Source organism: Pituophis catenifer, unplaced genomic scaffold (genome assembly GCF_029215685.1).
Source record: "Pituophis catenifer annectens isolate HBS135680 unplaced genomic scaffold, rPitCat1.0.hap2 SCAF_8, whole genome shotgun sequence".
NCBI classification, from domain to species: Eukaryota; Metazoa; Chordata; class Lepidosauria; order Squamata; family Colubridae; genus Pituophis; species Pituophis catenifer.
This window is the reverse complement of record NW_027256888.1, coordinates 82322116-82346282: the sequence shown is the minus strand read 5'-3', so window position 1 is coordinate 82346282 and position 24167 is coordinate 82322116. Positions and strand designations below refer to the sequence as shown.

At 51.0% G+C, this 24167-nt stretch overlaps 1 protein-coding gene across 2 annotated transcripts; it reads left to right on the top strand.

The window, feature by feature from the left end:
- Positions 1 to 7557: 7557 nt before the first annotated feature.
- On the top strand, positions 7558 to 23433 carry LOC139320226 (RING finger protein 145-like). Of its 2 annotated transcripts, XM_070948453.1 has the most exons (10): positions 7558 to 7729; positions 10436 to 10544; positions 11444 to 11535; positions 12501 to 12736; positions 13681 to 13859; positions 13975 to 14115; positions 15172 to 15354; positions 17087 to 17234; positions 19598 to 19954; positions 22608 to 23433. In XM_070948453.1, exons 1-10 carry the CDS (start codon positions 7558 to 7560, stop codon positions 22893 to 22895), a joined length of 1905 nt encoding a protein of 634 aa, XP_070804554.1. In that variant the 3' UTR covers positions 22896 to 23433. The 2 variants fall into 2 exon arrangements, with proteins under 2 accessions (XP_070804554.1, XP_070804555.1); XM_070948454.1 differs by lacking the exon at positions 13975 to 14115 and having other exon boundaries at positions 7648 to 7729.
- The last annotated feature ends 734 nt before the right edge of the window (positions 23434 to 24167 follow it).

Genomic DNA, 24167 nt, shown 5'->3' with positions numbered 1-24167 from the left:
AAGTGCTAAACAAAACTTTTCTGAAAATGCAAATAAACCGGGAAGATGGTTGGCATATAGACTGAGAAAAGAGCACTTTTTAAAAATGTTCTATACGTATGTGTATTTTATTATGTTTTTCTGTCTTGTTTGATATAATTCTTGATAAAATTATTGGGGGGGGAACAGGTTACACTCAAGCTCCTCCTTGGTTCCTCCTAACTGCTGCATTGCTTCAGGGACTTGACATATTTCACCCTTTTCTAAGTATACCCTATGGATTGTATTTCTGCGTCTACATATCCTTCCATAGATGCATCTGCGCAGGCTCTGATTTTAAAAGTGTTCCAGGTAAGAATTTGTGGTTTCATTTTTTCCAGTGGTTTCTAGGAACATCAGTTGCCTCCAGATCTGGTCACTTCTGGATTGGATACGAGTATCATGTCCAGGACAGTAAATTTGTTTGGCATAACACTGAAGTCCCAGCCTCTCCTACGTAAGTGTATCGTTTAAGTTTGTCTATAACTTGGAATGGCTTCACATCTGGAGGAGAAGGCAGATGATGCAATGTATGGGGTCCATGGTGCTCCCTGAGCTTGCTGGTTTTCTTGCAGATGTTTCATGACCCAACTAGGTAACTTCCAGCGGTGAAATCCAGCAGGTTCTGACAGGTTCTGGAGAACTGGTAGCGGAAATTTTGAGTAGTTCAGAGAACTGGCAAATACCATCTCTGGCTGGCCCCAGAATGGGGTGGGAACGGAGATTTTGCAGTATCCTTCCCCTGCCATGCCCACCAAGCCACGCTCACCAAGCCACGTCCACCAAGCCACGCCCACAGAACTGGTAGTTAAAAAAAATGAATTTCACCGCTGGTAACATCATCAGTTAGAAGGAAAAAGGTTGTGGAAAGGACCTAATTAGGTCATGAAATGTCTAAAAATAAAACAACCAAGCTCAGAAAGCACCAAGGAGCCTACAGTCGTCCTCTTCCGCCTGCTCCCTCTCCCCCTCCTCTTTGCAAGCTCCATTCTTTTCTAGCACTGATGCTGTTACCTAGTCGGGTAATGGAATGACTGCAAAAAAACTGCTGAGCTCAGGGAAGACCAAGGACCCCTCATTTCATCTCTCATTTCTAATATTCTCCTTTACTGATGCAAAAAAAAAGTGGGGGGAAGGTCAACCTATTCTCCAAAGCACCTGAAGGCAGGACCAGAAACAATGGATGGAAAATAATCAAGGAGAAAAACAACCTGGAACTAAGGAGAAATTTCCTAACAGTGAGGATAATTAACCAGTGGAACAGCTTGCCACTAGAAGTTGCCGGTGCTCCATCACTGGGGGTTTTCAAGAAGAGATTGGACAACCCTTTATCTGGAATGGTATCGAGTCTCCTGCTTGAGCTTGAGCAGGTCTCCTGCCCAAGCCAGGGGTTGGACTAGAAGACCTCCGAGGTCCCTTCCGGCTCTGTTATTCTGTTAAAAAATTCTTACTTTGCATGGAGGACTGAGGGCTGTTGTTTCTTCTTTTCAGTTACTGGGCTGATGGATTTCCACAGCGTCCGAAAGACAACCAGTGTGTCCTAATGACCAGCAGATGCCCAGTGCCTTATAAATGTTGGATGAATTACCCATGTCATGAATCCCAGAAGGGCATTTGCCGGAAGTCTCCAGAGTTGAAGTGGCTCTCTTAGCTCCTGGCCGAAGGATGGGCAAAACTTGTCATTTGATCAACTCCATGGGGAAAAACAAAGAAAACGATAAAACTGCCGCTTAAAAACAGTAGCCCAAATCAGGACTTCGACATCGCTTTTCAAATCTCTTCTCCGTCCTGCTTTTTCTTTTTTTTTTTTTTTGCAGATTAAAAACACTGTCTGCTTTGGCAACTTAAAGGGCTGGTAAAAAAAATGAAAAAAAGAATCTGTCTTTTCTGTTTTTATTCTTTTTTTTTTTTAACAAACATTTTTGGTTTATGCCTGGAGACCGTACGGATCTGGATGGGGAGGAACAGACTCAGGCTCAACCCATCCAAGACCGAGTGGCTGTGGTTTCCAACGTCCCGATATAGTCAGTTGGCGCCATCAATGACTATTGGGGGCGAGTCGTTGGCCCCCACGGATGGGGTTCGCAACTTGGGCGTCCTCCTGGACTCACGGCTGTCTTTTGAAGAGCATATGACGGCCGTGGCCGGGAGGACTTTTTATCAGGTTCGCCTGATTCACCAGTTGCATCCCTTTCTGGATCGGGACTCGTTACGCACGGTCACTCATGCCCTTGTCACCTCACGCCTGGACTACTGCAATGCTCTCTACATGGGGCTCCAACTGGTCCAGAATGCGGCCGCGCAGGTGGTGATGGGAGCGACATGGCGCTCCCATGTGCCCCCCCTCCTGCGCGAGCTGCACTGGCTCCCAGTGGTCTTCCGGGTGCGCTTCAAGGTTTTGGTTACCACCTTTACAGCGCTCCATGGCTCAGGACCAGGGTACTTATGAGACCGCCTTCTGCCACCAGTAGCCTCTCACCGACCAGTTCGCTCCCATAGAGAGGGGCCACAACAGGCTATCTCTACTTCACTTATGCAATCCCCCCTCCCAACTCCCCACGGTATGATTGTGGCAGGCCTGGATCCTCAAGGCACGCAGGTAATATGGCTTCCAGGCATGACAGGTGGAAGGTCTGAAAAATCGCAGCACGGATTTTACCACGATGGCCTTTTACAATCTTTGTTTGTTTGGAGAGGTTTTTTCTTTTCTTTTCTTCTTCTTCTACAAACCTCCTCCTGCATAAGTAAGAACTGCTGCCAGTTGGTAACATCTGCTCTTTCTTTCTTTCTTTCTTTCTTTTTTCTTTTTTTGCTTTTAAGAAGTTCCACACTGTGCTAATGAATTTCTTAACCTCGGTGGAGTCTCTTGGGAAGCCCCGTCAGGTGTTCTCACTCGGTTGAGGTGTACGCGGGGGTGGGGGTGGGGATGGGGGTAGAAGCAGAAGGAAAAGGGGAGAAACACATCCATCTTTGTCTCCATCTGGACCTCCAGATTCCCCTTAGTGCCTCCCTCTCCCTCTCCAGCCAAACCACCTGGTGGATTAAGATGTCAAACGTCCATCTCACTTCATAAAACCAACTCTGACACACGAAAACCTTTCCCCGTCCTCCCTCCCACTCCCTCCATGATCTTTGCAAATTACCGTTTTCGCAGCATCCTCCTGGACAGCTGTTGCAAAAGGGACTGTGAAAAGGCTTGATTAAAGCTGCCCGTCAAAGCCAGGAGCCTGGCATTAAGTGTGTGGCATGGATAATTCAAGGCAGAACAGGGGGTTGGCATTTGCCAAGGGTGCCCACTCGGTTGAGGTGTATCACTCTTCCGATATTGAGACTCTGGGAAAAGTGCAGAGAAGAGCAGCTAAGATGATCAAAGGCCTGGAGAGTAAAACATATGAAGAACGGCTGCAGGATTTGGGTTTGGCTAGTCTAAACAAAAGAAGAATTAAGGGTGACATGATAGCAGTCTTCCAGTATTTTAAATTAAAAATGTTAAATTAAAAATTGTAAATCATAGATCATAGAATTTTATTGGCCAAGTGTGATTGGACACACAAGGAATTTGTCTTGGTGCATATGCTCTCAGTGTACATAAAAAGAGAAGATACGTTCATCAAGAATTCTAAGGTACAACCCTTAATGATATTTGAGAGGTTGCCACAAAGAGGAGGACATCAATTAATTCTCCAAAGCACCAGAAGGCAGGACAAGAAGCAACGGATGGAAGCTAATCAAGGAGAGAAGCAACTTGGAATTAAGGAGAAACTTCCTAACAATGAGGATAATTAACCAGCGGAACAGCTTGCCACCAGAAGTTGTGGGCGCTCCATCCCTGGAGGTTTTTAAGAAGAGACTGGACAGCCACTTCTCTGAAATGATAGAGAGTCTCCTGCTTGAGCAGAAGGTTGGACTGGAAGACCTCCAAAGTCCCTTCCAGCTCTATCCTGATTGATTGATTGATTGATTGATTGATTGATTGATTGAATCACTGCCGTTAAGTTGGTAACACAATCGTTAAGCGAATCTGGCTTCCCCATTGACTTGCTTGTCATAAGGTCACCAAAAGTGCAATCGTCGCAAATATGAGACAGCTGCCAAGCATCTGAATTTTGTTCCTAAGAACACGGGGAGGGTGCAACCGTTGTAAAGTGTGAAAAACAGTCATAAAGTCACTTTTTTCAATGCCTTTATTTATTTATTTATTTATTTATTTATTTATTAAATTTCTATACCGCCCTTCTCCAATAGGACTCAGGGCGGTGCACAGCCAAGATAAAAACAAAGCATACAAAATTTAAGAACAATATTAAAATAATTAAATGTTTTGGCCGAAATTAAGATAACCCAATTTAAAATCAATTTAAAATTTAACTCAGGCCAGCCCAGCTTGTTGAAATAAATAGGTTTTCAGGGCCCGACGAAAAATCCGGAGGTCTGTTATTATACGTAACTCTGGGGGAAGGTTGTTCCAGAGGGTGGGCGCCGCCACAGAGAAGGCTCTCCCCCTGGGGGTCGCCAGCCGACATTGTCTGGCGGACGGCACCCTGAGGAGGCCCACTCTGTGCGAGCGTACTGGCCGGTGGGAGGCTATTGGTGGCAGAAGGTGGTCTCGTAAATACCCCGGCCCTAAGCCATGGAGCGCTTTAAAGGTGGTCACCAACACCTTGAAGCGCACCCGGAAGACCACTGGGAGCCAGTGCAGCTCGCGCAGGAGAGGTGTCACATGGGAGCGCCTCGTCGCCCCCATAATCCCCCGCGCGGCTGCGTTCTGGACCAGCTGGAGCCTCCGGGTGCACCCCAGGGGGAGCCCCATGTAGAGAGCGTTGCAGTAGTCCAGGCGGGAAATGACTAGTGCCTGAGTGACTGTGCGTAGAGAGTCCCGATCTAGAAAGGGGCGCAGCTGGCGTATCAGGCGAACCTGATAAAAAGCCCCCCTGGCCACGGCCGTCAAATGATCTTCTAAAGACAGCCGTGCGTCCAGGAGGACGCCCAAGTTGCGAGCCCTCTCCGTGGGGGCGAGTGATTCGCCCCCAATAGCCAGCGATGGCGTCAGCTGGCTATATCGGGACGCTGGAAGCCACAGCCACTCGGTCTTGGAGGGGTTGAGTCGGAGCCTGTTTCTCCCCATCCAGGCCCGCACGGCCTCCAGGCACTGGGACATCACTTCAAGGGCATCGTTGGGGTGGCCTGGGGTGGAGATGTACAGCTGGGTGTCATCAGCGTACTGATGGAACTCCACCCCAAAGCCACGGATGATCTCACCCAGCGGCTTTACATAAATGTTGAACAGAAGGGGCGAGAGGACCGACCCTTGTGGCACCCCACAAGCAAGGTGCCTCGGGGTCGACCGCTGCCCCCCCGTCAACACAGATTGCGACCGGTCAGAGAGGTAGGAGGAGAACCACCGCAGAACGGTGCCCCCCACCCCCAACCCCGCCAACCGGTGCAACATGATACCATGGTCGATGGTATCAAAAGCCGCTGAGAGGTCTAACAGGACCAGGATAGAGGAGCAACCCCTATCCCGAGCCCTCCAGAGATCATCCACCAACGCGACCAATGCCGTTTCCGTGCTTTGTAACTTTGAATGGTGACTAAACAAATGGCTGTAAGTCAGGAACTGCGTGGACTGGTTTTCTGAATTTCAGCCGCATCCCAACCCTCACCAGATCTTCTTTCCCTGGTCTAGAAATCCCAAAAAGGAAGATGCCCCCCCACAGCCCCAAGTCTTTTATCATAGGAAAGCCTTTGGCGCCACCTCCTGGCTGCCTAAAGTCATGCCATTTGCTGTTTGATTCTTTGCTCCATTTCAATCAATCGATCAATCAGACTAAAGCTAAATGGGTACTTTAGAGCAGCGCCTGCCCCGCAACCTTTGGGGCACCAGAGATCGGTTCTGTGGACAGAGGTTTTTCCGTGGACCGAAGTGGGCATGATTTTGCATGCTGCCTGCTTGTTTACGTGGGCCGGTTTCTGGCATGCCATGCTGTCTCAGGAATTCTGGGAGTTGAAGTTGCTATCTTTAGCTAACATTTCTTGATTTTTCCGGGTTTCTGTGTTGAACCTACAAATCACAAAGGAAGATGCCACCTTCCTCTCTTCAGTCAGAAGATTAAAGTGGACAGCCAATTAAATATGAGCCAAGAGTATGCGGCGGCAGCCAAATAAACCAATGCAATCCTAACTTGCATTAACAGAGGGAAACAATCAAGATCAAGGGAAGTACTAATACCACTCTATAAAGCCTTAGTAAGACCACACCTAGAGTCCTGCATCCAGTTTTGGTCCCCACACTATAAAAAAGATGTGGAGACTCTAGAAAGAGTGCAGAGAAGAGCAACCAGGATGATTAAGGGATTGGAGAGTAAAACATATGAAGAACAGTTTCAGAAACGGGGTATGTCTAGTTTAATGAAGAGAAGGACCAGGGGAGACATGAGAGCAGTCTTCCAATATTTGAGGGGCTGCCCCAAAGAGGAGGGGGTCAAGCTATTCTCCAAAGCTCCTGAAGGCAGGACAAGAAGCAACAGATAGAAACTAATCAAGGAGAGAAGCAACCTGGAAATAAGAAGAAATGTTCTGAACATTTGATTCACGGCCAAAATATTTAATTATTTTAATACTGTTTTTAAATTTTATATGCTCTGTTTTTTTACTTTGGCTGTTCACCGCCCTGAGTCCTATTTGGAGAAGGGCGGTATAGAAATGGAAACAAACAAACAAACAAACAAACAAACAAACAAACAAATAAATAAATAAATAATCAATCAACCCATGGAACAGAAGCTGACTTTGGAAGTTGTGGGAGCTTCATCCCCGGAAGCTTTCAAGAAGAGACTGGACTGCCATCTGTCAGAAAGGATATAGTGTCTCCTGCTTGGGTGGGGGGTTAGACTAGATGACCTCCAAGGTCCCTTCCAACTCTGTTAATCTGAGTTTTAGGTGCTCCATCACGGGAGGTCTTCAAGAAGAGACTAGATAGTATAGGATGGTATAAACTCACTCCTGCTTTGAGCAGGGGGTTGGACTAGAACAGGGGTCTCTCCAACCTTGGCCACTTTAAGACCTGTGGACTTCAACGCCCAGAATTCCTCAGTCCAGCTTTGCTTTACAGGCGGAGGAATTCTGGGCATTGAAGTCCACAGGTCTTAAAGTGGCCAAGGTTGGAGACCCCTGGACTAGAAGACCTCGAGGTCCCTTCCGGCCCCATCTGAAACAAGACAACCCAGCTGCCTTTCCTTCCATGACCTCCAGAGGGCGCGCCCGAGGTGGTGGAGGAAGAGCAGCAGAGCCGGAATTAGCGACCTTTTTCCCACCACCACCACCACATGCCCTCATTAAACATGGCGGCGCGCAGAAACGGCGCCGCCACGTGGCGCCGACGGAGACGGCCGGCGTGCCCTGATCCAAGATGGCCGCCGCGGCTTCAGGCGGGGCTTGTGACGCAGGGCTGGGCGCCAAGCGGCGGGACCGGGGAGGGGGGGGGGTCGTCCGCCCAGCCCCCCCCTCTCTCTCTCTCCTCCCCTCCCCCCCCCCCCCGCCATGCCCCGCCGGTTGGAGCGCCTGGCCAACGTGGTGCTGCGGGTGCCGCCCGTCGTCCTCCTGGACCTGCTCTACCGGTGGGACGTGCAGGCCTTCGCCGACACGGGGCGCCCCCTGGCGGAGCGGCTTCCGCTGCTGCGGGGGGGCCGCCTGTGGAGCCTCTGCTACGCCGGTGAGGGCGCGGAAAGGGCGCCACGCGGAGAGCCAAGAGGCCAAAGGGAGGGGAGGGGAGGGGCAGGGACTCCAACTCCCATGGGGCGCTGGGGGGGAGGGGAGGAATTAAAGGAGGGGGTCTCTCTCCCCTCCCCCCCCAGGAAGGAGAAGCGCAACTCACAAAAGGAGGCAGAGCCTGTGGGGGGAGGGGAGGGGAGGGGAGGGGGGGTTGGGGGGGCTCAGCCTTCGACCCAGGAACCCCTCCCCCTCCCCCCCTCTACTTCTACCTGGAAAGTGGGGTGGGGGTCTCTCCCCTCTCTCTTATACACACACACACACCTCTGGGAAATGGGGAAGGGTCTCCCTAACACTCATACACACACACACACTTCTACTTGGAAATGGGGCAGGACTCACACAGACATACACACAGAGAGAGAGAGAGACCCCTCTACCTGGGAAGTGGGGAAGGGTCTCCCTTTACTTTACTTCACTTTTATTTGATTTGCATACCGCCCTTCTCCCGAAGGACTCAGGGCGGTGAACAGCCAACAATAAAATACATACGTACAAAATTTAAAAAGCAGAAATAAAATCGAATTAAATAGTTTGGCCCAGACAGATTAAAACCCCAATCAATTTAAAACAAATTTAAACTTTGAGGATTAAGGATATTAAAAATATTAAAATTGTTTAAGTGGGGCAGGGTCTCCCTAACTCTCATACACACAGACACACACAGACACTTCTACTTGGAAATGGGGCAGGACTCACATATACACACACAGAGAGAGACCCCTCTCCCTGGGAAGTGGGGAAGGGTCTCTCTAACACACACATCTCTCTACCTGGAAAATGGGGCAGGACTCACACAGACATACACACACACACACAAACACACACACACAGCCCTCTACCTGGGAAGTGGGGCAGGACTCACATATATATATATACACACACATACATAGGCAGCTCTACCTGGGAAGTGGGGCAGGTCAATCAAATCTTTATTGTCAGTGCACAACCTTGTGTACAATGAGCAATGAGGTCTCTCTCTCTCTGGATGGATGGACACACACACACACTCCTCTACCAAGAGCCTTGGTGGCGCAGCGGAGTAAAGCACTGTTAAGTAACACCAGTTGCCTGCCATTACTGCGAGTTCAAATCTCGCCAGGCTCAAGGTTGACTTAGCCTTCCATCCTTCCGAGGTAGGTAAAATGAGGACCCGGATTGTGGGGGCAATAAGCTGACTTTGTATAAAAAAGAACACTGCTTTGGGGGGGGGGGGCGCAAGCCCTACTAAGCAGGTATATATGAAAGTATGAAGGCTATTGCTTAACGCATTGTAAGCCGCCCTGAGTCTCCGGAGAAGGGCAGCGTATAAATCGAACCAATAAAAAATAAATAAATAAATAAATAAATAAATAAATAAATAAATAAATAAATAAATAAATAAATAATAAATGGGGCAGGACTCACACAGACATACACACGCACACAGACCGAGAGACCCCTCTCCCTGGAAATGGGGAAGGGTCTGTCTAACACACACACCCCTCTACCTGGAATTGGGGCAGGTCAATCAAATCTTTACTGTCAGTGCACAACGTGTGTACAATGAGCAATGAGGTCTCATATACACACACACACACACACACACATATACACACACACACACACACAGGAAGAGACCCCTCTCCCTGGGAAGTGGGGAAGGGTCTCTCTAACACACACACCCCTCTCCTTGGAAATGTGGCAGGACTCACACAGACATACACACACATGGGAAATGGGGTGGGGGTCTTCCTCCCTCCTTGTGGGTGGGTGGGCAGGGGCTCTAGCGGTCCAGGCAGGGAGCGAGTTGCAAGAGCAGGTCCCAGCGCCAGGATGGGGGGGTGAGGGGCTGTGGGGGTGTCGGAACGTTGTTGGGCAGCTGGCAGCCTTGTGGCCCACTTGCAACATCCTTGCCAACCGTTGTGGCGGAGAAAAAAACCGGGGGGGAGGGAGGAGGATGCAGGGGGAGTCACCTTATTGGGGGGGGGGGGGAATGCAACTTGTGAGGGAGGCAGGAATTTTGAGGTGGGCACTTTGCATGGCCTGCATCCGGCCAACTGACATTGGTATAGCTGGTCCTCAACTTACAACAGTTTGCTTAGTGACCATTTGGAGTTAAAACGTGGTGGGAAAACGTGATTTATGACCGTTTTTTCACCCTTCCTTATTTACATTCGGACACTTGTTAACTGACTCGCTTTTATGACGGTTGCAGTGTCCCCCCTGGGGGTCACATCATTCTCCTTTCGTGATCTTCCGGCGGGGAAAAGCGGATTCGCTTAACAACCGTTTTACTCGTAACAGCTGCAGGGATTCACTTAACGGCAAGAAGAGTCTTGCAATAAATGGCAATAACAGTGCGTTATTGCTTAACGCACTGTAAGCCGCCCTGAGTCTCCGGAGAAGGGCAGCATATAAATCAAATTTAAAAAAAAAGATGAGGCAAAGCTCACTTAACAAATGTCTCGCTTAGCAACGGAAATGTCGGGCTCAGTTGTGGCCGTAAGTTGAGGACTACCTGTATTTACTTATGAAATGTACATTCCGGGCCATTCTGGGTGCTGAAGTATCTCGGGGCTCTTTGCAAGGAGATCAAAGTGAGAATTAAAAAAAAAAAACATCGGAAATGCAACTTTCTGCCCCCTTCCTCCCCCCCCCCTTTTCTGAGGTCACCTGCTGTGCCTGATGGTCTTGGTTCTCCCGCTCCTCTCCCTGGTGCAACTCTACCTTCAGCTGCTGGCCCTCCTGCTGCTCTACCTGTCCCACCAGGTAGCCTGGTAAGACGGCTGCTTCCTTCCCCCCCCCCCCCAGGAAAGTCCGTGGGAGGAAGGGTGGGGAGACCCCCGGCTTTGGAAGCTCGCTGGAGACACCTTGTATCACCTTAGCTCGGCCTACCTCGCAGGGCTCTTTTATTATTATTATTATTATTATTATTATTATTATTATTATTATTATTATTATTATTTATTTATTTATTTATTTATTTATTTATTTATTTATTTATTTAATTTGTATACCGCCCTACTCCCGAAGGACTCAGGGCGGTGAACAGCCAAAAGATAAAATACCTATAATACAAAAGTTAAAAAAACCATTAAAATACAATTAAATAATTTGGCCCAGAAAACAAAATTTAAAACACCCCCAATTTTTTTTTTTAATTTATGTAATAAATTGGTTAATTAATTAAAGGCACTGGCTTATAAAATGTATTCGTTTATTAAATTATTGATCGAATTTATTGATTTAAATGCCCTGCTTGTTAAATTTATTACATTCATTCATTACATCGATTACATATATTACATATACATTTATTGATTCATTTACATTTGTCTCTTATTCATTACATTTGTTTATTACACTTATTCACTAACGTATCACATTTATCTCCAAACATGGCCGCTTTCAAGATTTGTGGACTTCAGCTGGATGGGGAATTCTGGGAGTTGGAAGTCCACAAATCTTTGGACTTCTGGGAGTTGAAGTCCACTTTGGTGGCCATGTTTGAAGAACCCCAATCTGGAGGGCTAACTGGGGAATTCTGGGAGTTGAAGTCCACAAAGCTTAAAGTGGACAAGGTAAAGAAAGGGGGTGGGGGGGGCTGCTGTAGACAACCGAGCAGGCAACATTGTGCTTGTGTGCCTTCCTTTGTGTCCCTCTCTTGCTCTTCCAGGGACTACATTAACCATGAGGTGGAGCATGGATTCCAGGGCGCCATCTATGAGGACCCGGTGGCCCTTGGGCACTTTGCCACTGCACTGACTGGTGAGGAATGGCGGTGGGAGATGGTTTGTTGGGTAGGGGGTCTCCTGATGCTCTCCCTTGGTTGGCCTGTGGTTGGAAACGGGGGCACCGGTGAGGGGGTGCATTGCCCAGGCAGACCGTGGCTTTAGCGGTAGAGAATTTGGGGGGAAGAGGTGGAGAAAGGGAGGGAGGAAAGAGAGAGAAAGGGAGGGAGAGAAGAAGGGAGGGAGGAAAGAGAGGAAGGAAGGAGGGAGGGAAGAGAAGAAGGGAGGGAGAGGAAGAAGGAAAGAAAGAAAATGGAGGGAGGGAGGAAAGACAAAGGAGAGAGGGAGAGAGGCAGGAAGGGAAGAGGAAGGAAAGAGACAGGGAAAAAAGGGAAGGAAGAAGGAAAAGAGAAAAAGGAAGGAAGGAGATGAGGGAAGAAGGGAGGAAGGAAATGGAGAGAGGAAGGAGATGGAGGGAGAGAAAGGAAACAAAGAGGGAGGGAGGAAAGAAAGGAAGGAGGGAGAGGAGGAAGGAAAGACAAAGGAGAGGGAGGGAGAGAGGGAGGAAGGGAAGAGGAAGGAGACGGGAAAAAGGGAGGGAGGAAGGAAGGGAAAAGAAAGGAAGGAGACAGGGAAAAAAGAGGAAGGAAGGAGACAAGGAAGGGAAGGAAGAAGGAAAAGAGAAAAAGGAAGGAAGGAGATGAGGGAAGAAGGGAGGAAGGAAAGGGAGAGAGGAAGGAGATGGAGGGAGAAATAAAGGAAACGAAGGAGAGGGAGGGAGGGAGGAATGAAGGAAAGAAAGAAAGAAAGACTATTCCTGGCCGTTTTCTTGGCAAAGTCTTTTTGGAAGATTGTCCAATTTGCCATTGCCGTCTTCTGAGGGCTGAGAGAGAATGACTGGCCCAAGGTCACCCAGTCGGCTTTGTGTCTGAGGCAAGACTAGAACTCACGGCCTCCCCATTTCCCGTGGCCGAGACCCTTAACTCTCTGTGTCCTTCCCAGGCCAGGTGGCGGTCGTCGCCCTCTGCGCTCTGCTGCTGAAGACCCGGCAGGTGGGGCTGCTCTGCGCCCCCCTTCTCCCGCTGGCCGCCCGGCTGTGCTGCCTCCCTCCCCAGGCTCTGCCCACCGTCAGCTCCTGCGGGGCGGCCCTGGCGGCCTTGCAGCTCCTCTATGGGGCAGCTTCCTACCTCACGGGGCTTTTCCGCACGGCTGCGGCCGGCTGCCGAGAGATCTTCCAGGTAAGGAAGGGTGGAGGGGTTCCTGCGGGTGGGGGGAGGGCCTCAGCGCTCCCTTCCCTTCCCTAGCTAGCCCTCCTTCCTCCTCCTCCTCCTCCTCCTCCTGGCCACTAACCCCACTGCCTTCTATCACTAATTGGGTCTGTGTCAGCGTCTCACCGCTGACATAGAAAGGAAGATTGTACAATTGCAATTACAAGATAAGTCCTGGACTTTTGCCTGCTAAATCCCTTTGAAGCACGGTCATCGTGGAAATGAGGAGGGGGGAGACATTCCTGTGAAATGACGAGACAAGAAGTCAGGAGAGTGACTTGGAAGATAGCCAATGAGAAGCAGAGAATTGGGGATCGGAAAGGGAGGGATTGGGGGGGGCAAAAGGTCAGTCTTGTCCGCATCGAGTCATGATCCGGTGGCTGCGCTCGAATAAAGAGAAGATTTCCTTAAAGATTGGCAGTTTGGAAATTCATTTATTTTGAGATCGCATCGAAGTCTGACAGACTGCAAGAAAACCACCAAGCTCTGAGAGCACCAAGGACCTCATAGTCCTCCTCCTCCTCCTCCTCTCCTAAAGTCCTACCACTGATGAGGTTACCTAGTTGGGTCATGAAATGTCTGCAAGGAAGCTACCAAGCTCTGAGAGCACCAAGGACCCTGCAGATGTCCTCCTCCTCCTCCTCCTCCTCCTCCTCCTCCTCCTCCTCCTCCTCCTCCTCCTCCTCCTCCTCCTCCTCCTCCAAGAGCCCATGCTGCTCCTTCCTCAGTTCCATGGTGCCCCCGCCCCCCAAAGGCCATCCTACTTCTCAGCTGCCCGCATCGAGGGGTCGTTGTGCTGGCTGAGCTTTGGCTGCTCTCCTCCTCCTCCTCCTCCTCTACCCCCTTAGGAAGCCCCCTTGGATGCTGCCGGGTGTTGCCAAAGCCGACTGGGGGCCCTCCGTCTCTCTTTGCAGGACCCCGAGGCCTATCATCTGGTGACCCTGGCCGGGTCCCTCTGGAGGCGGCTGGCTGTGCCGCTGGTCTTCTCCACCTTTTGGCTGGTCCTGTTCGCCCTGCAGATCTTCACCCTGGCCTCCTCCTCCTCCGGCCCCCTCCTCTCCCAACAGGGCTGGCTCTTCGTCTTCCTCAGCAGGTAGGAGCTGCACCTGGAGGGGAGGGGAGGGGAGGGGGGGGCTGCTGTCCGAAAGAGGAGGGGGAGGCAGCCCTGGGGCAGCTGGCCCAGCTTGTCCTGTCTTCCGCCTTCCCAGCGTGGCCAAATGCTGCACCACCCCCTACTCGCTCATCGGCCTCACCTTCGCCGTCTCCTACCTGGCCCTGGGATTGCTCCAGCTGGCCAGGCTCTATTTAAGCGGCTCCGGAGCCTTCCAGGACGGCAGCGTCACCCACAGGTGAGAGCATCTCCCTCCCTCTTTCTTTTTTTTCTCTCCCTCTCTCCCCCCTCTGTCCTTCTCTCTTCTCTCTTTATATCTCTCCCCCCTTCTCTCCCTCTCCTTCCTCTTTCTCTCCCCCTTTCTCTCCCTCTCCTTCCGTCTTCCCGCTCTCTCCCTCTGTTCCTCTTCCTGTATCTCTCTCTTCCTCCCTCCCTCTTCTTTCTCTCCCTTTCCCTTTCCCTCTTTTCTTTCTCTCCCTCTCTCCTTTTCTCTCCCTTTCTCTCCCTCTCCTGTCTTCCCGCTCTCTCCCTCTATTTCTCTTCCTGTATCTCTCTCCCTCTCTTCTTTTTCTCCCTCCTCTCCTTCTCTCTCTTCTCTCCCTCCCTCCCTCTTTCTCTCCCTTTTCCTTTCTCTCCCTCTCTCCTTCTCTCTCCCTTCTTTTCTCTCCCTTTCTCTCCCTCTCCTTCTGTCTTTCCATTCTCTCCCTCTATTCCTCTTCCTGTATCTCTCTCCTCTTTCTCTCCCCCCTCCTTCTCTCTCTTCTCTCCCTCCCTCCCTCTCTTTCTCTCCCTTTTCCTTTCTCTCCCTCTCTCCTTCTCTCTCCCTTCCTCTTTCTCTCCCTTTCTCTCCCTCTCCTTCTGTCTTCCCGCTCTCTCCCTTTATTCTTCTTCCTGTATCTCCCTCTCTTCTTTCTCTCCTCCTCTCTCCTTCTCTCTTCTCTCCCTCCCTCTCTCTCTCTCCCTTTCCCTCTTCTTTTTCTCTCCCTCTCTCCCCCGTCCCTCTTCTCTCTTTATATTTCTCCCCGTTTCTCTCCCTCTCCTTCTGTCTTCCTGCTCTCTCTCTCTATTCCTCTTCCTGTATCTCCCTCCCTCTCTCTCCCTTCTTTCTCTCTCCCCCCTCTCTCCTTCCCTCTCTCTCTCTCTCTTCTCCCCCACTCTCTCTCTGGAAGAGCACCCACTGAACTTTCAACATAGCCCTACAAACAGGTGGCAGCCCCCAGGGACTTGGGGAGAGAGGTCTACAGGGTCTCCCCACATCCTTCTGCTCACCCCCCCCAACCCAAATCCCTTCAAGGGGCGTGACGGAAGGGGTGACGCTGTTGCTGCTGGCCATCCAGACGGGCCTCCTGGACCTTCAACTCCTCCAGAGGACCTACCTGCTCACCGTCATCTTCTTCATCGTGGCCACCTCCACTCTCCAATCTGTGACCGAAATAGCCGAGCCGGTCGTTCTGGGGCTGGGGGCATCGCAGAACAGGTATGGGGAGGGGGGGCAGTGGTGGGCTGCTACTGGTTCGGGAAAACTGGTAATTGTGACCTGCAGATGGGCCCACTCCCGCCAAGGCGCAATCCCGTCTTATATCGCTGTGTTTGATGCCGCACGCCAGTGGTGGGTTCCTTCCGGTTCGGCCCGGTTCGGCCGAGCCGGTAGCGGTGACGATATGACGAACTGGTTGCTGGGCGAACCAGTTGTTACAGTATGTGATGCCCAACTCGGGGGGGAGGGGGGGGCTTTTTCCATCGTGGAGTTCCACGCAGCTGGGGAGAGGGCGGAAGAGGGGATCCTCGACATATGGCCACAATGGAGCCCAAAGTCGCCATCATTAAGCGAGACGTTTGTTAAGTCAGCTTTGTCCCATTTTTGCCACGGTTGCTGAGCAAAGCACTGCGGTTGGTAAATCAGTCACCCGGTTGTTAAGTGAGTCTGGCTTCCCCTTGGGTTTTGCTTGCCAGAAGGTCGCAAAAGGGGATCATGTGACACTGCAGCCGTCATAAGTATGAGTCAGTTGTTGGGATCCTGCAACGGTCATAAGTGTGGAAAACGGTCCTAAGTCGCTTTCTCCAGTGCCGTTGTAACTATGAACAGCCATTAAATGAACTGTCGTAAGTCGAGGACCACCTGTATTTATCTACAGGTGGTCCTCAGTTTACGACCAGTCGCTTAGTGACCATTCAAAATGACAACCTAAAGGTAAGTCCTCGACTTACAACAGTTCGTTTAGTGACCGTTTGAAGTTACGACGGCACTGGGGGGGGGAAAGCAACTATGACCGTTTTTCACGCTTACGACCGCTGCGGCATCCCCACAGTCACGTGATCGAAATTCAGACGCTTGGCAAGCGACTCACATTTACGACAGTCGCAGTTTCCCAAAGTCACGTGACTGACATTTGGATGCTTGGCAACTGACTCACATTTATGACGGCAGTGTCCCGGGATAAGATGATCCCCTTTTGCGACCTGACGAATCCATGGGGAAGCCAGATTCACTTAACGACTGTGTTACGAACTGCAGCGATTCACTTAGTGTGGTAAGAAAGTGTGCTTGAAGGGGGTAAAGCTCACTTAACAACTGTCTCGTTTAGCAACAGAAATGTAGGGCTCAGTTGTGGTCGTAAGTTGAGGACCAGCTGTATTCCTATGAAATCTCTCAAATCTCACTTACTTCAACGTGTGAAACTGGGTAAACCAGAAGAATCTGGGAAGAGAGATAGTCCTCGACATACAACAGTTGGTTTAGCGACCGTTCAAAGTTACCACGGCCCTGAAAAAGGTGACTTACGGCTGTTTTTCACCCTTACGACCTTCGTACCATCCCCGTGGTCATGTGATCAAAATTCAAGACGCTGGGCAACTGTCTCATACTTATGACGGTTGCGACCTTTCCGACCAGCGACATCCAGGGGGAAGTTGCTGAACGAGCGTGCTCCTAACTTAACAAACCGCAGTGGCAAGCAACGGTGGCAAGCAAGGTGGTAAAACGGGGCGAAACCTGTTCAACAACCGTCTCGCTTAGCGACAGAAAGGTTGGTCTCAATTGGAGTCGTAAGTCGAGGACCACCTCCTTGGACGCCATCTAACCCCAGCGTGGTCCCTCCTGGCTTGAGAAACGGGGCGTAGAGTTCATGAGGGACCTGAGTTGTGGTGGGGGGGGGGGTCTCCTGATCCGTTGGTCCACCCACCCACCCATTTCTTTTTCCCTCTTGCAGAAATTTCTGGAAACACTTCCGTGGGGTGACCCTCTGCCTCTTTCTCTTGGTGGTCCCCGGATTCATGGCCTACAAAATCGCCCACTTCTTCCAGCCGGATTTCTGGCTGGTGATCCTCATCTCCAGCTGCATGCTGACTTCCCTGCAGGTACAGCTCGGCATTCCCAATTCCATCCGAATAGAGCTGGAGGGGACCTTGGAGGTCTTGTAGTCCAGCCCCCGGCTCATGCTGGAGACCCTCTGCCATTTCAGAGAAGTGGCTGTCCGGTCTCTTCTGTCCAGGGATGGAGCACCCCCAACTTCTGGTGGCAAGTCGTTCCACTGGCTAATTGTTCTCCCTATCAGGAAATTCCTCCTTAGTTTTAGGTTGTTTTTGTCTTTGAATCAGAATAGAGCTGGAGGGGACCTTGGAGGTCTTCTAGTCCAGCCCCCTGCTCAAAGGAGATTTTGGACAGTTGACTGTCCAATCTTCTTAAAAACCTCCAGTGTTGGAGCATTCACAACTTCTGGTGGCAAGCAGTTCCACTGGTTAATTGTCCTCACTGTCAGGAACTTTCTCCTTAGTTCTAGGTTGCTTCTGTCCTTGATGAGCTTCCATCCGTTGCTTCTTGTCCTGCCTTCGGGGGCTTCTAGTAGAAAATAGTTTGAGCCCCCTCTTCTTTGGGGCAGCCCCTCAAATATTGCAACGTTGCCATCGTGTTACCCCAATCCTTCTCTTCTGCACTTTTATAGAACAATGAATGACAAGAGATGGAAGGGACCCTGGAGGTCTTCTAGTCCAACCCCCTGCTCAAGCAAGAAACCCTTAAGCAGGAGGTTGGACTAGAACAGTGTTTCTCAACCTTGGTAGCTTGAAGATGGGTGGACTTCAACTCCCAGAATCCCCCAGCCAGCGGCACTCAGGCAAAACGGCCATCAACGGGCACATAGAGATGGACCACATTTACACACCATTCAAAAGAGACAATCAAAAAGCTATAAAAGATCACTGCACTTCCTGGCCAGAAATAAAATATCCACAAGAGCAGAGATTAACACAGTGTTTCTCAACCTTGGTAGCTTGAAGATGGGTGGACTTCAACTCCCAGAATCCCCCAGCCAGCAGCACTCAGACAAAACAGCCATCAACGGGCACATAGAGATGGACCACATTTACACACTATTCAAAAGAGACAATCCAAAAGCTAAAAGATCACTGCACTTCCTGGCCAGAAATAAAATACCCACAAGAGCAGAGATTAACACAGTGTTTCTCAACCTTGGTAGCTTGAAGATGGGTGGACTTCAACTCCCAGAATCCCCCAGCCAGCAGCGCTGGCTGGGGGATTCTGGGAGTTGAAGTCCACCAAGCTTCCAAGGTTGAGAAACACTGGACTAGAAAATCTCCAAGATCCCTTCCATCTCTTGTCAATCTGTACCATCAGAAGGTCACAAAAGGGGATGAACTGACCCCGGGGAGACCTCACGACCGTCATAAATAGGAGTCAGTTGCCAAGTTGCTGGATTTCCACTAGGTGACTATGGAGGCCCTGCAACGGTCGTAAGTGTGAACCACGGCCCTAAGTCCCTTTTTTTTTCAGCGCCATTGTAACTTCGGTCACTCCATAAACGGTCGTAAGTGAGTCTACCCCAGTAAGAAGCTTCCCCCATTGGGTACCCAATCCCTTACAGATTAACAGTCTTGGAAGGGACCTTGTAGGTCATCTAGTCCAACCCCCCGCCTCAAATAGGAGACCCTTCACCATTTCTGACAGAGGGCAGCCCAGTCTCTTCTTGAAAGCCTCCAGGGATGAAGCTCCCACGACGACCCATCAGGCACAGCCTCCCCCCAAGTCGTCAGGAGGAGGGTGGGAGCCGACCTCACTGTTGTGGCTCCGTTACCTGAGCCTGTGTCATCGGCAGGAGAGGACTCCGAGAGTGAAGGAGAGGAGTTGGCAAGGTCTCCCTCTCCAGGACCCTCCTCTCTGGCAATGCCTTCGGTGTCCGCCGAACGGCAAGAGATAGGGCCGGGGCCAAGCACGTCCACGCAGCCACAGGTGGACAGTGATGAGGGTGATGAGTCTTGGCTGGATCTACGCCAGCGTCACAGAGATAAGCGCGCGTAACAGAAGAAAAGGCGTGCCCGAGATCAGGCTGAGTTACTGGACCACACCCCACAGGATATAAAAGGGAGCGTGGTGTCCAGTCAAACCTTGTGACGAACAAAGCTGAAAGCTTCCACGCCATTCTGCATTGCCGGACTTTTGGCTATAGACTTTGCTGGATTATCTCTGGACTTGATTGACTCCGTAATTATTGAGCTGTTTCTTTTGATGTACCAGGAGTGGGGAGAAGTTATCTCTCCTCTTCGTAAATAATAAACTCTTGGCAGGCAGCCACTAGGTTGTTGCCAAGTTCCGTTATCATAAGGAAAAGGATTTTGCCAGCTGGTTTGGTCTTTAACTCTTGAACGTCTGTTGGTGTGTGTGCGTGGGGTTGGGGACAGAACACTCACTTCCTCGCCCCTCGTAGGTGACGGGGACCCTCTTCGTCTATGGCCTCTTCGTGGCCGAGCTCCTCCAGAAGACCCCCGTGGAGAAGATGGACGAGATCCTTTACTGCGTCCAAGCCGTCAGCCGGGTGCTGGAGTTCCTGGTGGCCCTGTGCGTGGTGACGTACGGCACCTGGGGGTCCATCGTGGGAGAGTGGACGTGGCTGGGGGCCTCGGTCATCATCGTCCACTGCTACTTCAACGTCTGGCTGAGGGCCCAATCCGGCTGGAAGAGCTTCTCGCTCCGTTGGGAGGCGGCCAAGAAGATCGGCTTGCTACCCAGGGCCACCAGCAGGCAGCTGGAGGATCACAACGACTTGTGTGCCATCTGCTTCCAGGTCAGTCACCTCCTTCCCTTGTCCCAAGAAGGGTCTGGCGGCCTCCCACTCTCCCCCGATGGGGAGACCACAGGGGCAAGGATGGGCTTTGTAGTGTAATTTTTTTTTTTTTTAATTTGATTTATATGCCGCCCTTCTCCGGAGACTCAGGGCGGCTTACAAGGCGTTAAGCAATAGCCTTCATCCTTTTCGTACATTTTATACAAAGTCAGCTTATTGCCTCCCACAAACTGGGTCCTCATTTCACCTACCTTAGAAAGGATGGAAGGCTGAGTCAACCCTGAGCCTTGGAGAGATTCGAACCAGCAGAAATTGCAGGCAGCTGTGTTAATAACAGGGTACACTAAACCCCTGTACTATCAAGGCTCTTGATAGTAATGCATTTAAACCAGGGGTGTCAAAACTCGATTTCGTTGAGGGCCACATCACGGTTGTGTTTGACCTTGGCCAGGGTTGGTGTGGCCAGCTCGACGTCACTGGTGGCCCCAGTGCTCTACCAACAAAAACAGGCTCCCGAGCTCCGTTTTCGGCTGCAACAGCCTCCTGCAACGTTCTGCCAGCGAAAACGGAGCTCCGGAGGGCCCTCCCGAGCTCCGTTTTCGCTGGCAGAGCCACCGCAGGCCAGTCCTTCGCCGTTTCCAGGGTGGGCCAAATCTAAACACCTCATGGGCCAGATGTGGCCCCCCCCCCAGGCCTTGAGTTTGACACCCCTGTTTTAAACCCTGGGGAAGGGGTCCCAAAGGTGGGGGGGGAGGTTTCCCCCAAGAGGCCACTGGACTTTCTGGTTTTTCTCTGAAGGCGTTTCGCTTCTCATCCAAGGAGCTTCTTCGGCTCAGAGCAGATGTCTGCAAGGAGTATAAATCCTTCCATTCCCCACCATCTAGTCCAGGGGTCTCCAACCTTGGCCACTTGAAGACTTGTGGACTTCAACTCCCAGAGTTCCTCAGCCAGCTTTGCTGGCTGAGGAACTCTGGGAGTTGAAGTCCACAAGTCTTCAAGTGGCCAAGGTTGGAGACCCCTGGACTATTCAGAGCTGAAGGAGCTTCTTGGATGAGAAACAAAATGTCTTCAGAGAAAAACCAGAAAGCTGCTGCTTGGAAAATTAAAAAATAAAAAAAGGACCTTTGGGACAACGATGACCTGGATGACGGAGAATCTCCATAAACACCTGGGCAAGGGGGTTGGCTGGATGATCTCTTGAGATCCCATCAACATTTCCCTAGACTTCCCCGAGACTCTCCGTATTCCCCACCCTCCTTTTGTTCGTCTGCCAAGGATTCTGCGGTCTCTTAAATTTACATTCCACCGAACAAACGCAAATGCCATTTTGTCTTTTATTTCCAGCATTTATTTAAAATCCGTTCCAGAGTTGCCGCTTGCTAATCTGCAGGTAGACCTTGACTTAACAACCGTTCATTCAGTAACGGTTCAAAGTTTACAACGGCGCTGGAAAAAGTGAAGTTATGACTCTTTTTCATACTTACGACTGTTGCCGCCTCCCCGCATGATTTAAAGTCAGACGCTCGGCAACTGACTCATACTTATGACGGTCGTGGCGTCCCGGGGGGGGCTCACACCATCCCCTTGGGCGGCCTTCTGACAAGTGAAGTCAACGGGGAAAGCCAGATTCACTTAACAACCGTGTGACTAACTTAACCGCCACAGTGATTCACTTAACGACAGTGGCCAAGAAAGGTCGTAAAATGGGGCACAACTCAGTCAAGGGGGAAGGCAGATTTGCTTAACAACGGTTTCATTAATTTAACAACAGCAGGTATTCAATTAAACAACTGGCAAGAAAGGATCGTAAAATGGGACAAAGCTCACTTAACGACTGACTCGCTTAGGAACAGAAATGTTGGGCTCCTTTGGGGTTGTAAGTCGAGGACTACCTGTATCCCCTCAAGTTCACCATAGCAAGATCTTCATTCTAGATGAATTATTTGTAATCCTTGGACGTGGCCGAGATCCATCCATCCAAGCTCTGTGTTGTGACCCAGGCTCACTTAGTCATTGCAAGACACAATCAGTCTCAAACAAATCTATTTTATTATAACAGTTGAGAATTACTTCTAGCTTAGTCCAAATTAATTCCAAAACAAGTCCTTCAGAAAAAGTCCTTCCGCTTATCACAAACCTTTATCTTCTTTGGCACCCTGCCAAAGGCCTTTCATGGCAAAGCCCCACAAAGTTCAGAAACAAGAGACGCCAACTGGAAAACGGATTTAGCAACGTTGCTTTCCTACAAAGAGCCCAAGAGCCTTTGCTACTCTTTTAAGTCTTATGGGAGGGGCCAATCATCTCCTGGCCTTACTCCCGAGTCGTCCCTTTTGCTTTAGCTGTTCTTGCCTTCTGGCAGCTCTGCGCATGCGCGCACTAGGAACAGGCTCCTCCTGTTCCTCTGCCTCTCTGCTGTCCGACTCTGGAGGTTCCGGAGTCCGCGCATCGCTCCCAGATGGCCCTGGCCCCATCTCTGCCTCCGACGCAGAGCCCTCATCCGGGCCTTCCCCAGACTCCAGGACTGGCCCATGTTCCTCCCCAGCCTCCTCACTGTCCGACTCCGCTGCCAGCTCCGCAGACTGCCGGCAGACCACAACACTCAGATCTACCCAGAGTCTCTTCTCACCTCTCTTTTTCTGTCCCTTTTTTTCAGGAAATGACCGTCGCCATCATCATGCCCTGCGGCCACATTTTCCACGAAGGCTGCCTTCGCAAGTGGTTCTACGTGCAGGACACCTGTCCCCTCTGCCACCAGGCGGTTCAAGTCCCGGCTACCCAGGAAGTCCAGCAAAGTGATGCTGGACCAGAGGAGACATCCCAGCCAGAGCGTGGAGGATCCGTCGGCCACCAGAATACAGAAGACTCCAACAATGACAGGCTGCTGGACCCTGGCACGTCCAGTTGCACAGAGCAGCCTGGGCTTTTGCCACGGGTCTGCTGAGGAAGACGCTGTGTGTCCATGAGGGGCTGTACCTGGGCTCAGCCCTCCCCCAGAAAGAGCCCCCACCGCAGAAGAAAATTACCAACTGCCTGTGCTGGAAAGTCTAGAAAAATTCAGGGAATCGGTAGAGGCCCGCACTGTGGGGCAGCACCCTCTCCAAAGCGAGCTGAGATTACCCAGTGTGCAAAGAGACACCGGTCCCCCTTGGCCCTCGGCTCCTCAGAGTGCCGAGGGGCGTCGGGAGAGGCCCACGCCAACTGCCAGCCACCCTGCGGCAATGGGCAGCAATGTCGAGATTGCGGGCGAGATTCAGGAGAAACCGGGACGCTATCCGTGAGCAACTGGACAGTCTCAGGGACATCCTTCCCGCCTCCCTTCCTGACCCTCATCCGTCACTCGCGGGCATTTCTCCCGAAAAACCCTGTATTCCCTAACCTCCAACTTCCCTTACCCTGTCAATTGCCTTTTTGCCAGCCTCACTCAGGAACGTCAACTGGAGAACTGTATTTTTCGAACCATGCAAAGTTTTGCTCGGAAAGCCCGTTGCTCCGTTCACTCTTTTTTCTGCTCGGGAAACCCGTCAGCTCGATTCTCTGAACACAACAGGCTCGGTAGCTCGGCCCTGCGGCTTCCTCGTGGATTTTTGGGGAGGGGGGCCAACGGGTGGCATCTGGGCAAGTCCATAGGGCGGGCAGGTAACTCAGCGTCCCAGCGAAAGATCCTCCCAGGAGTGACCCAGCCCAGTGAAGTCACAAAGCACAGGGCAGGCATGAATTCCTCGGTATCCTCTTCTGCCCATTGCGTGTTGTTGTAGTTGTGTTGCAAAAGAGCCGTCCCAGGCTGGGGTCTTCTTTTCTGGCTAAATGAAGCAGGGATTCCCCATACAGACCACTTGAAGACACGTGGACTTCATGCTTCATGCTGGCTGGGGAATTCTGGGAGTTGATGTCCACGTGTCTTCAAGTGGCCAAAAATTGGTACACATGAAATAAAGGAGAGGTGTGGATTTCCGGTGTGCAAACGGGAAGGAAAGAAAAAACCCGCAACTCGGCAGAGGGCAGATTCTGAAAAAAATAATAATAATGGGGTCCTTAACCCCAGAGTGTGGGGGGGAATATGTCACTTGCCTCCCCCCTCAAATTCAAAGCCGACCAGCGTGAGACAAACCTCAAATCCTGAACGGTCGGCAATTAAAACTCGAGGTGCCAAAGTGGGCTTAACTTGACCAAAGAGATTTAATCACACGGGTGGACTTTTTAATAGGGTGGGGAG

What these genes read in the sequence shown, in the direction of transcription:
- LOC139320226 (XM_070948453.1), top strand. Translation starts at nt 7,558, where the DNA reads ATGCCCCGCCGGTTGGAGCGCCTGGCCAACGTGGTGCTGCGGGTGCCG. An exon ending in GTGGAGCCTCTGCTACGCCG is followed by an intron (nt 7,730 to 10,435) that starts GTGAGGGCGCGG and finishes CCCTTTTCTGAG; the next exon opens with GTCACCTGCTGTGCCTGATG. An exon ending in TGTGTGCCATCTGCTTCCAG is followed by an intron (nt 19,955 to 22,607) that starts GTCAGTCACCTC and finishes CCTTTTTTTCAG; the next exon opens with GAAATGACCGTCGCCATCAT.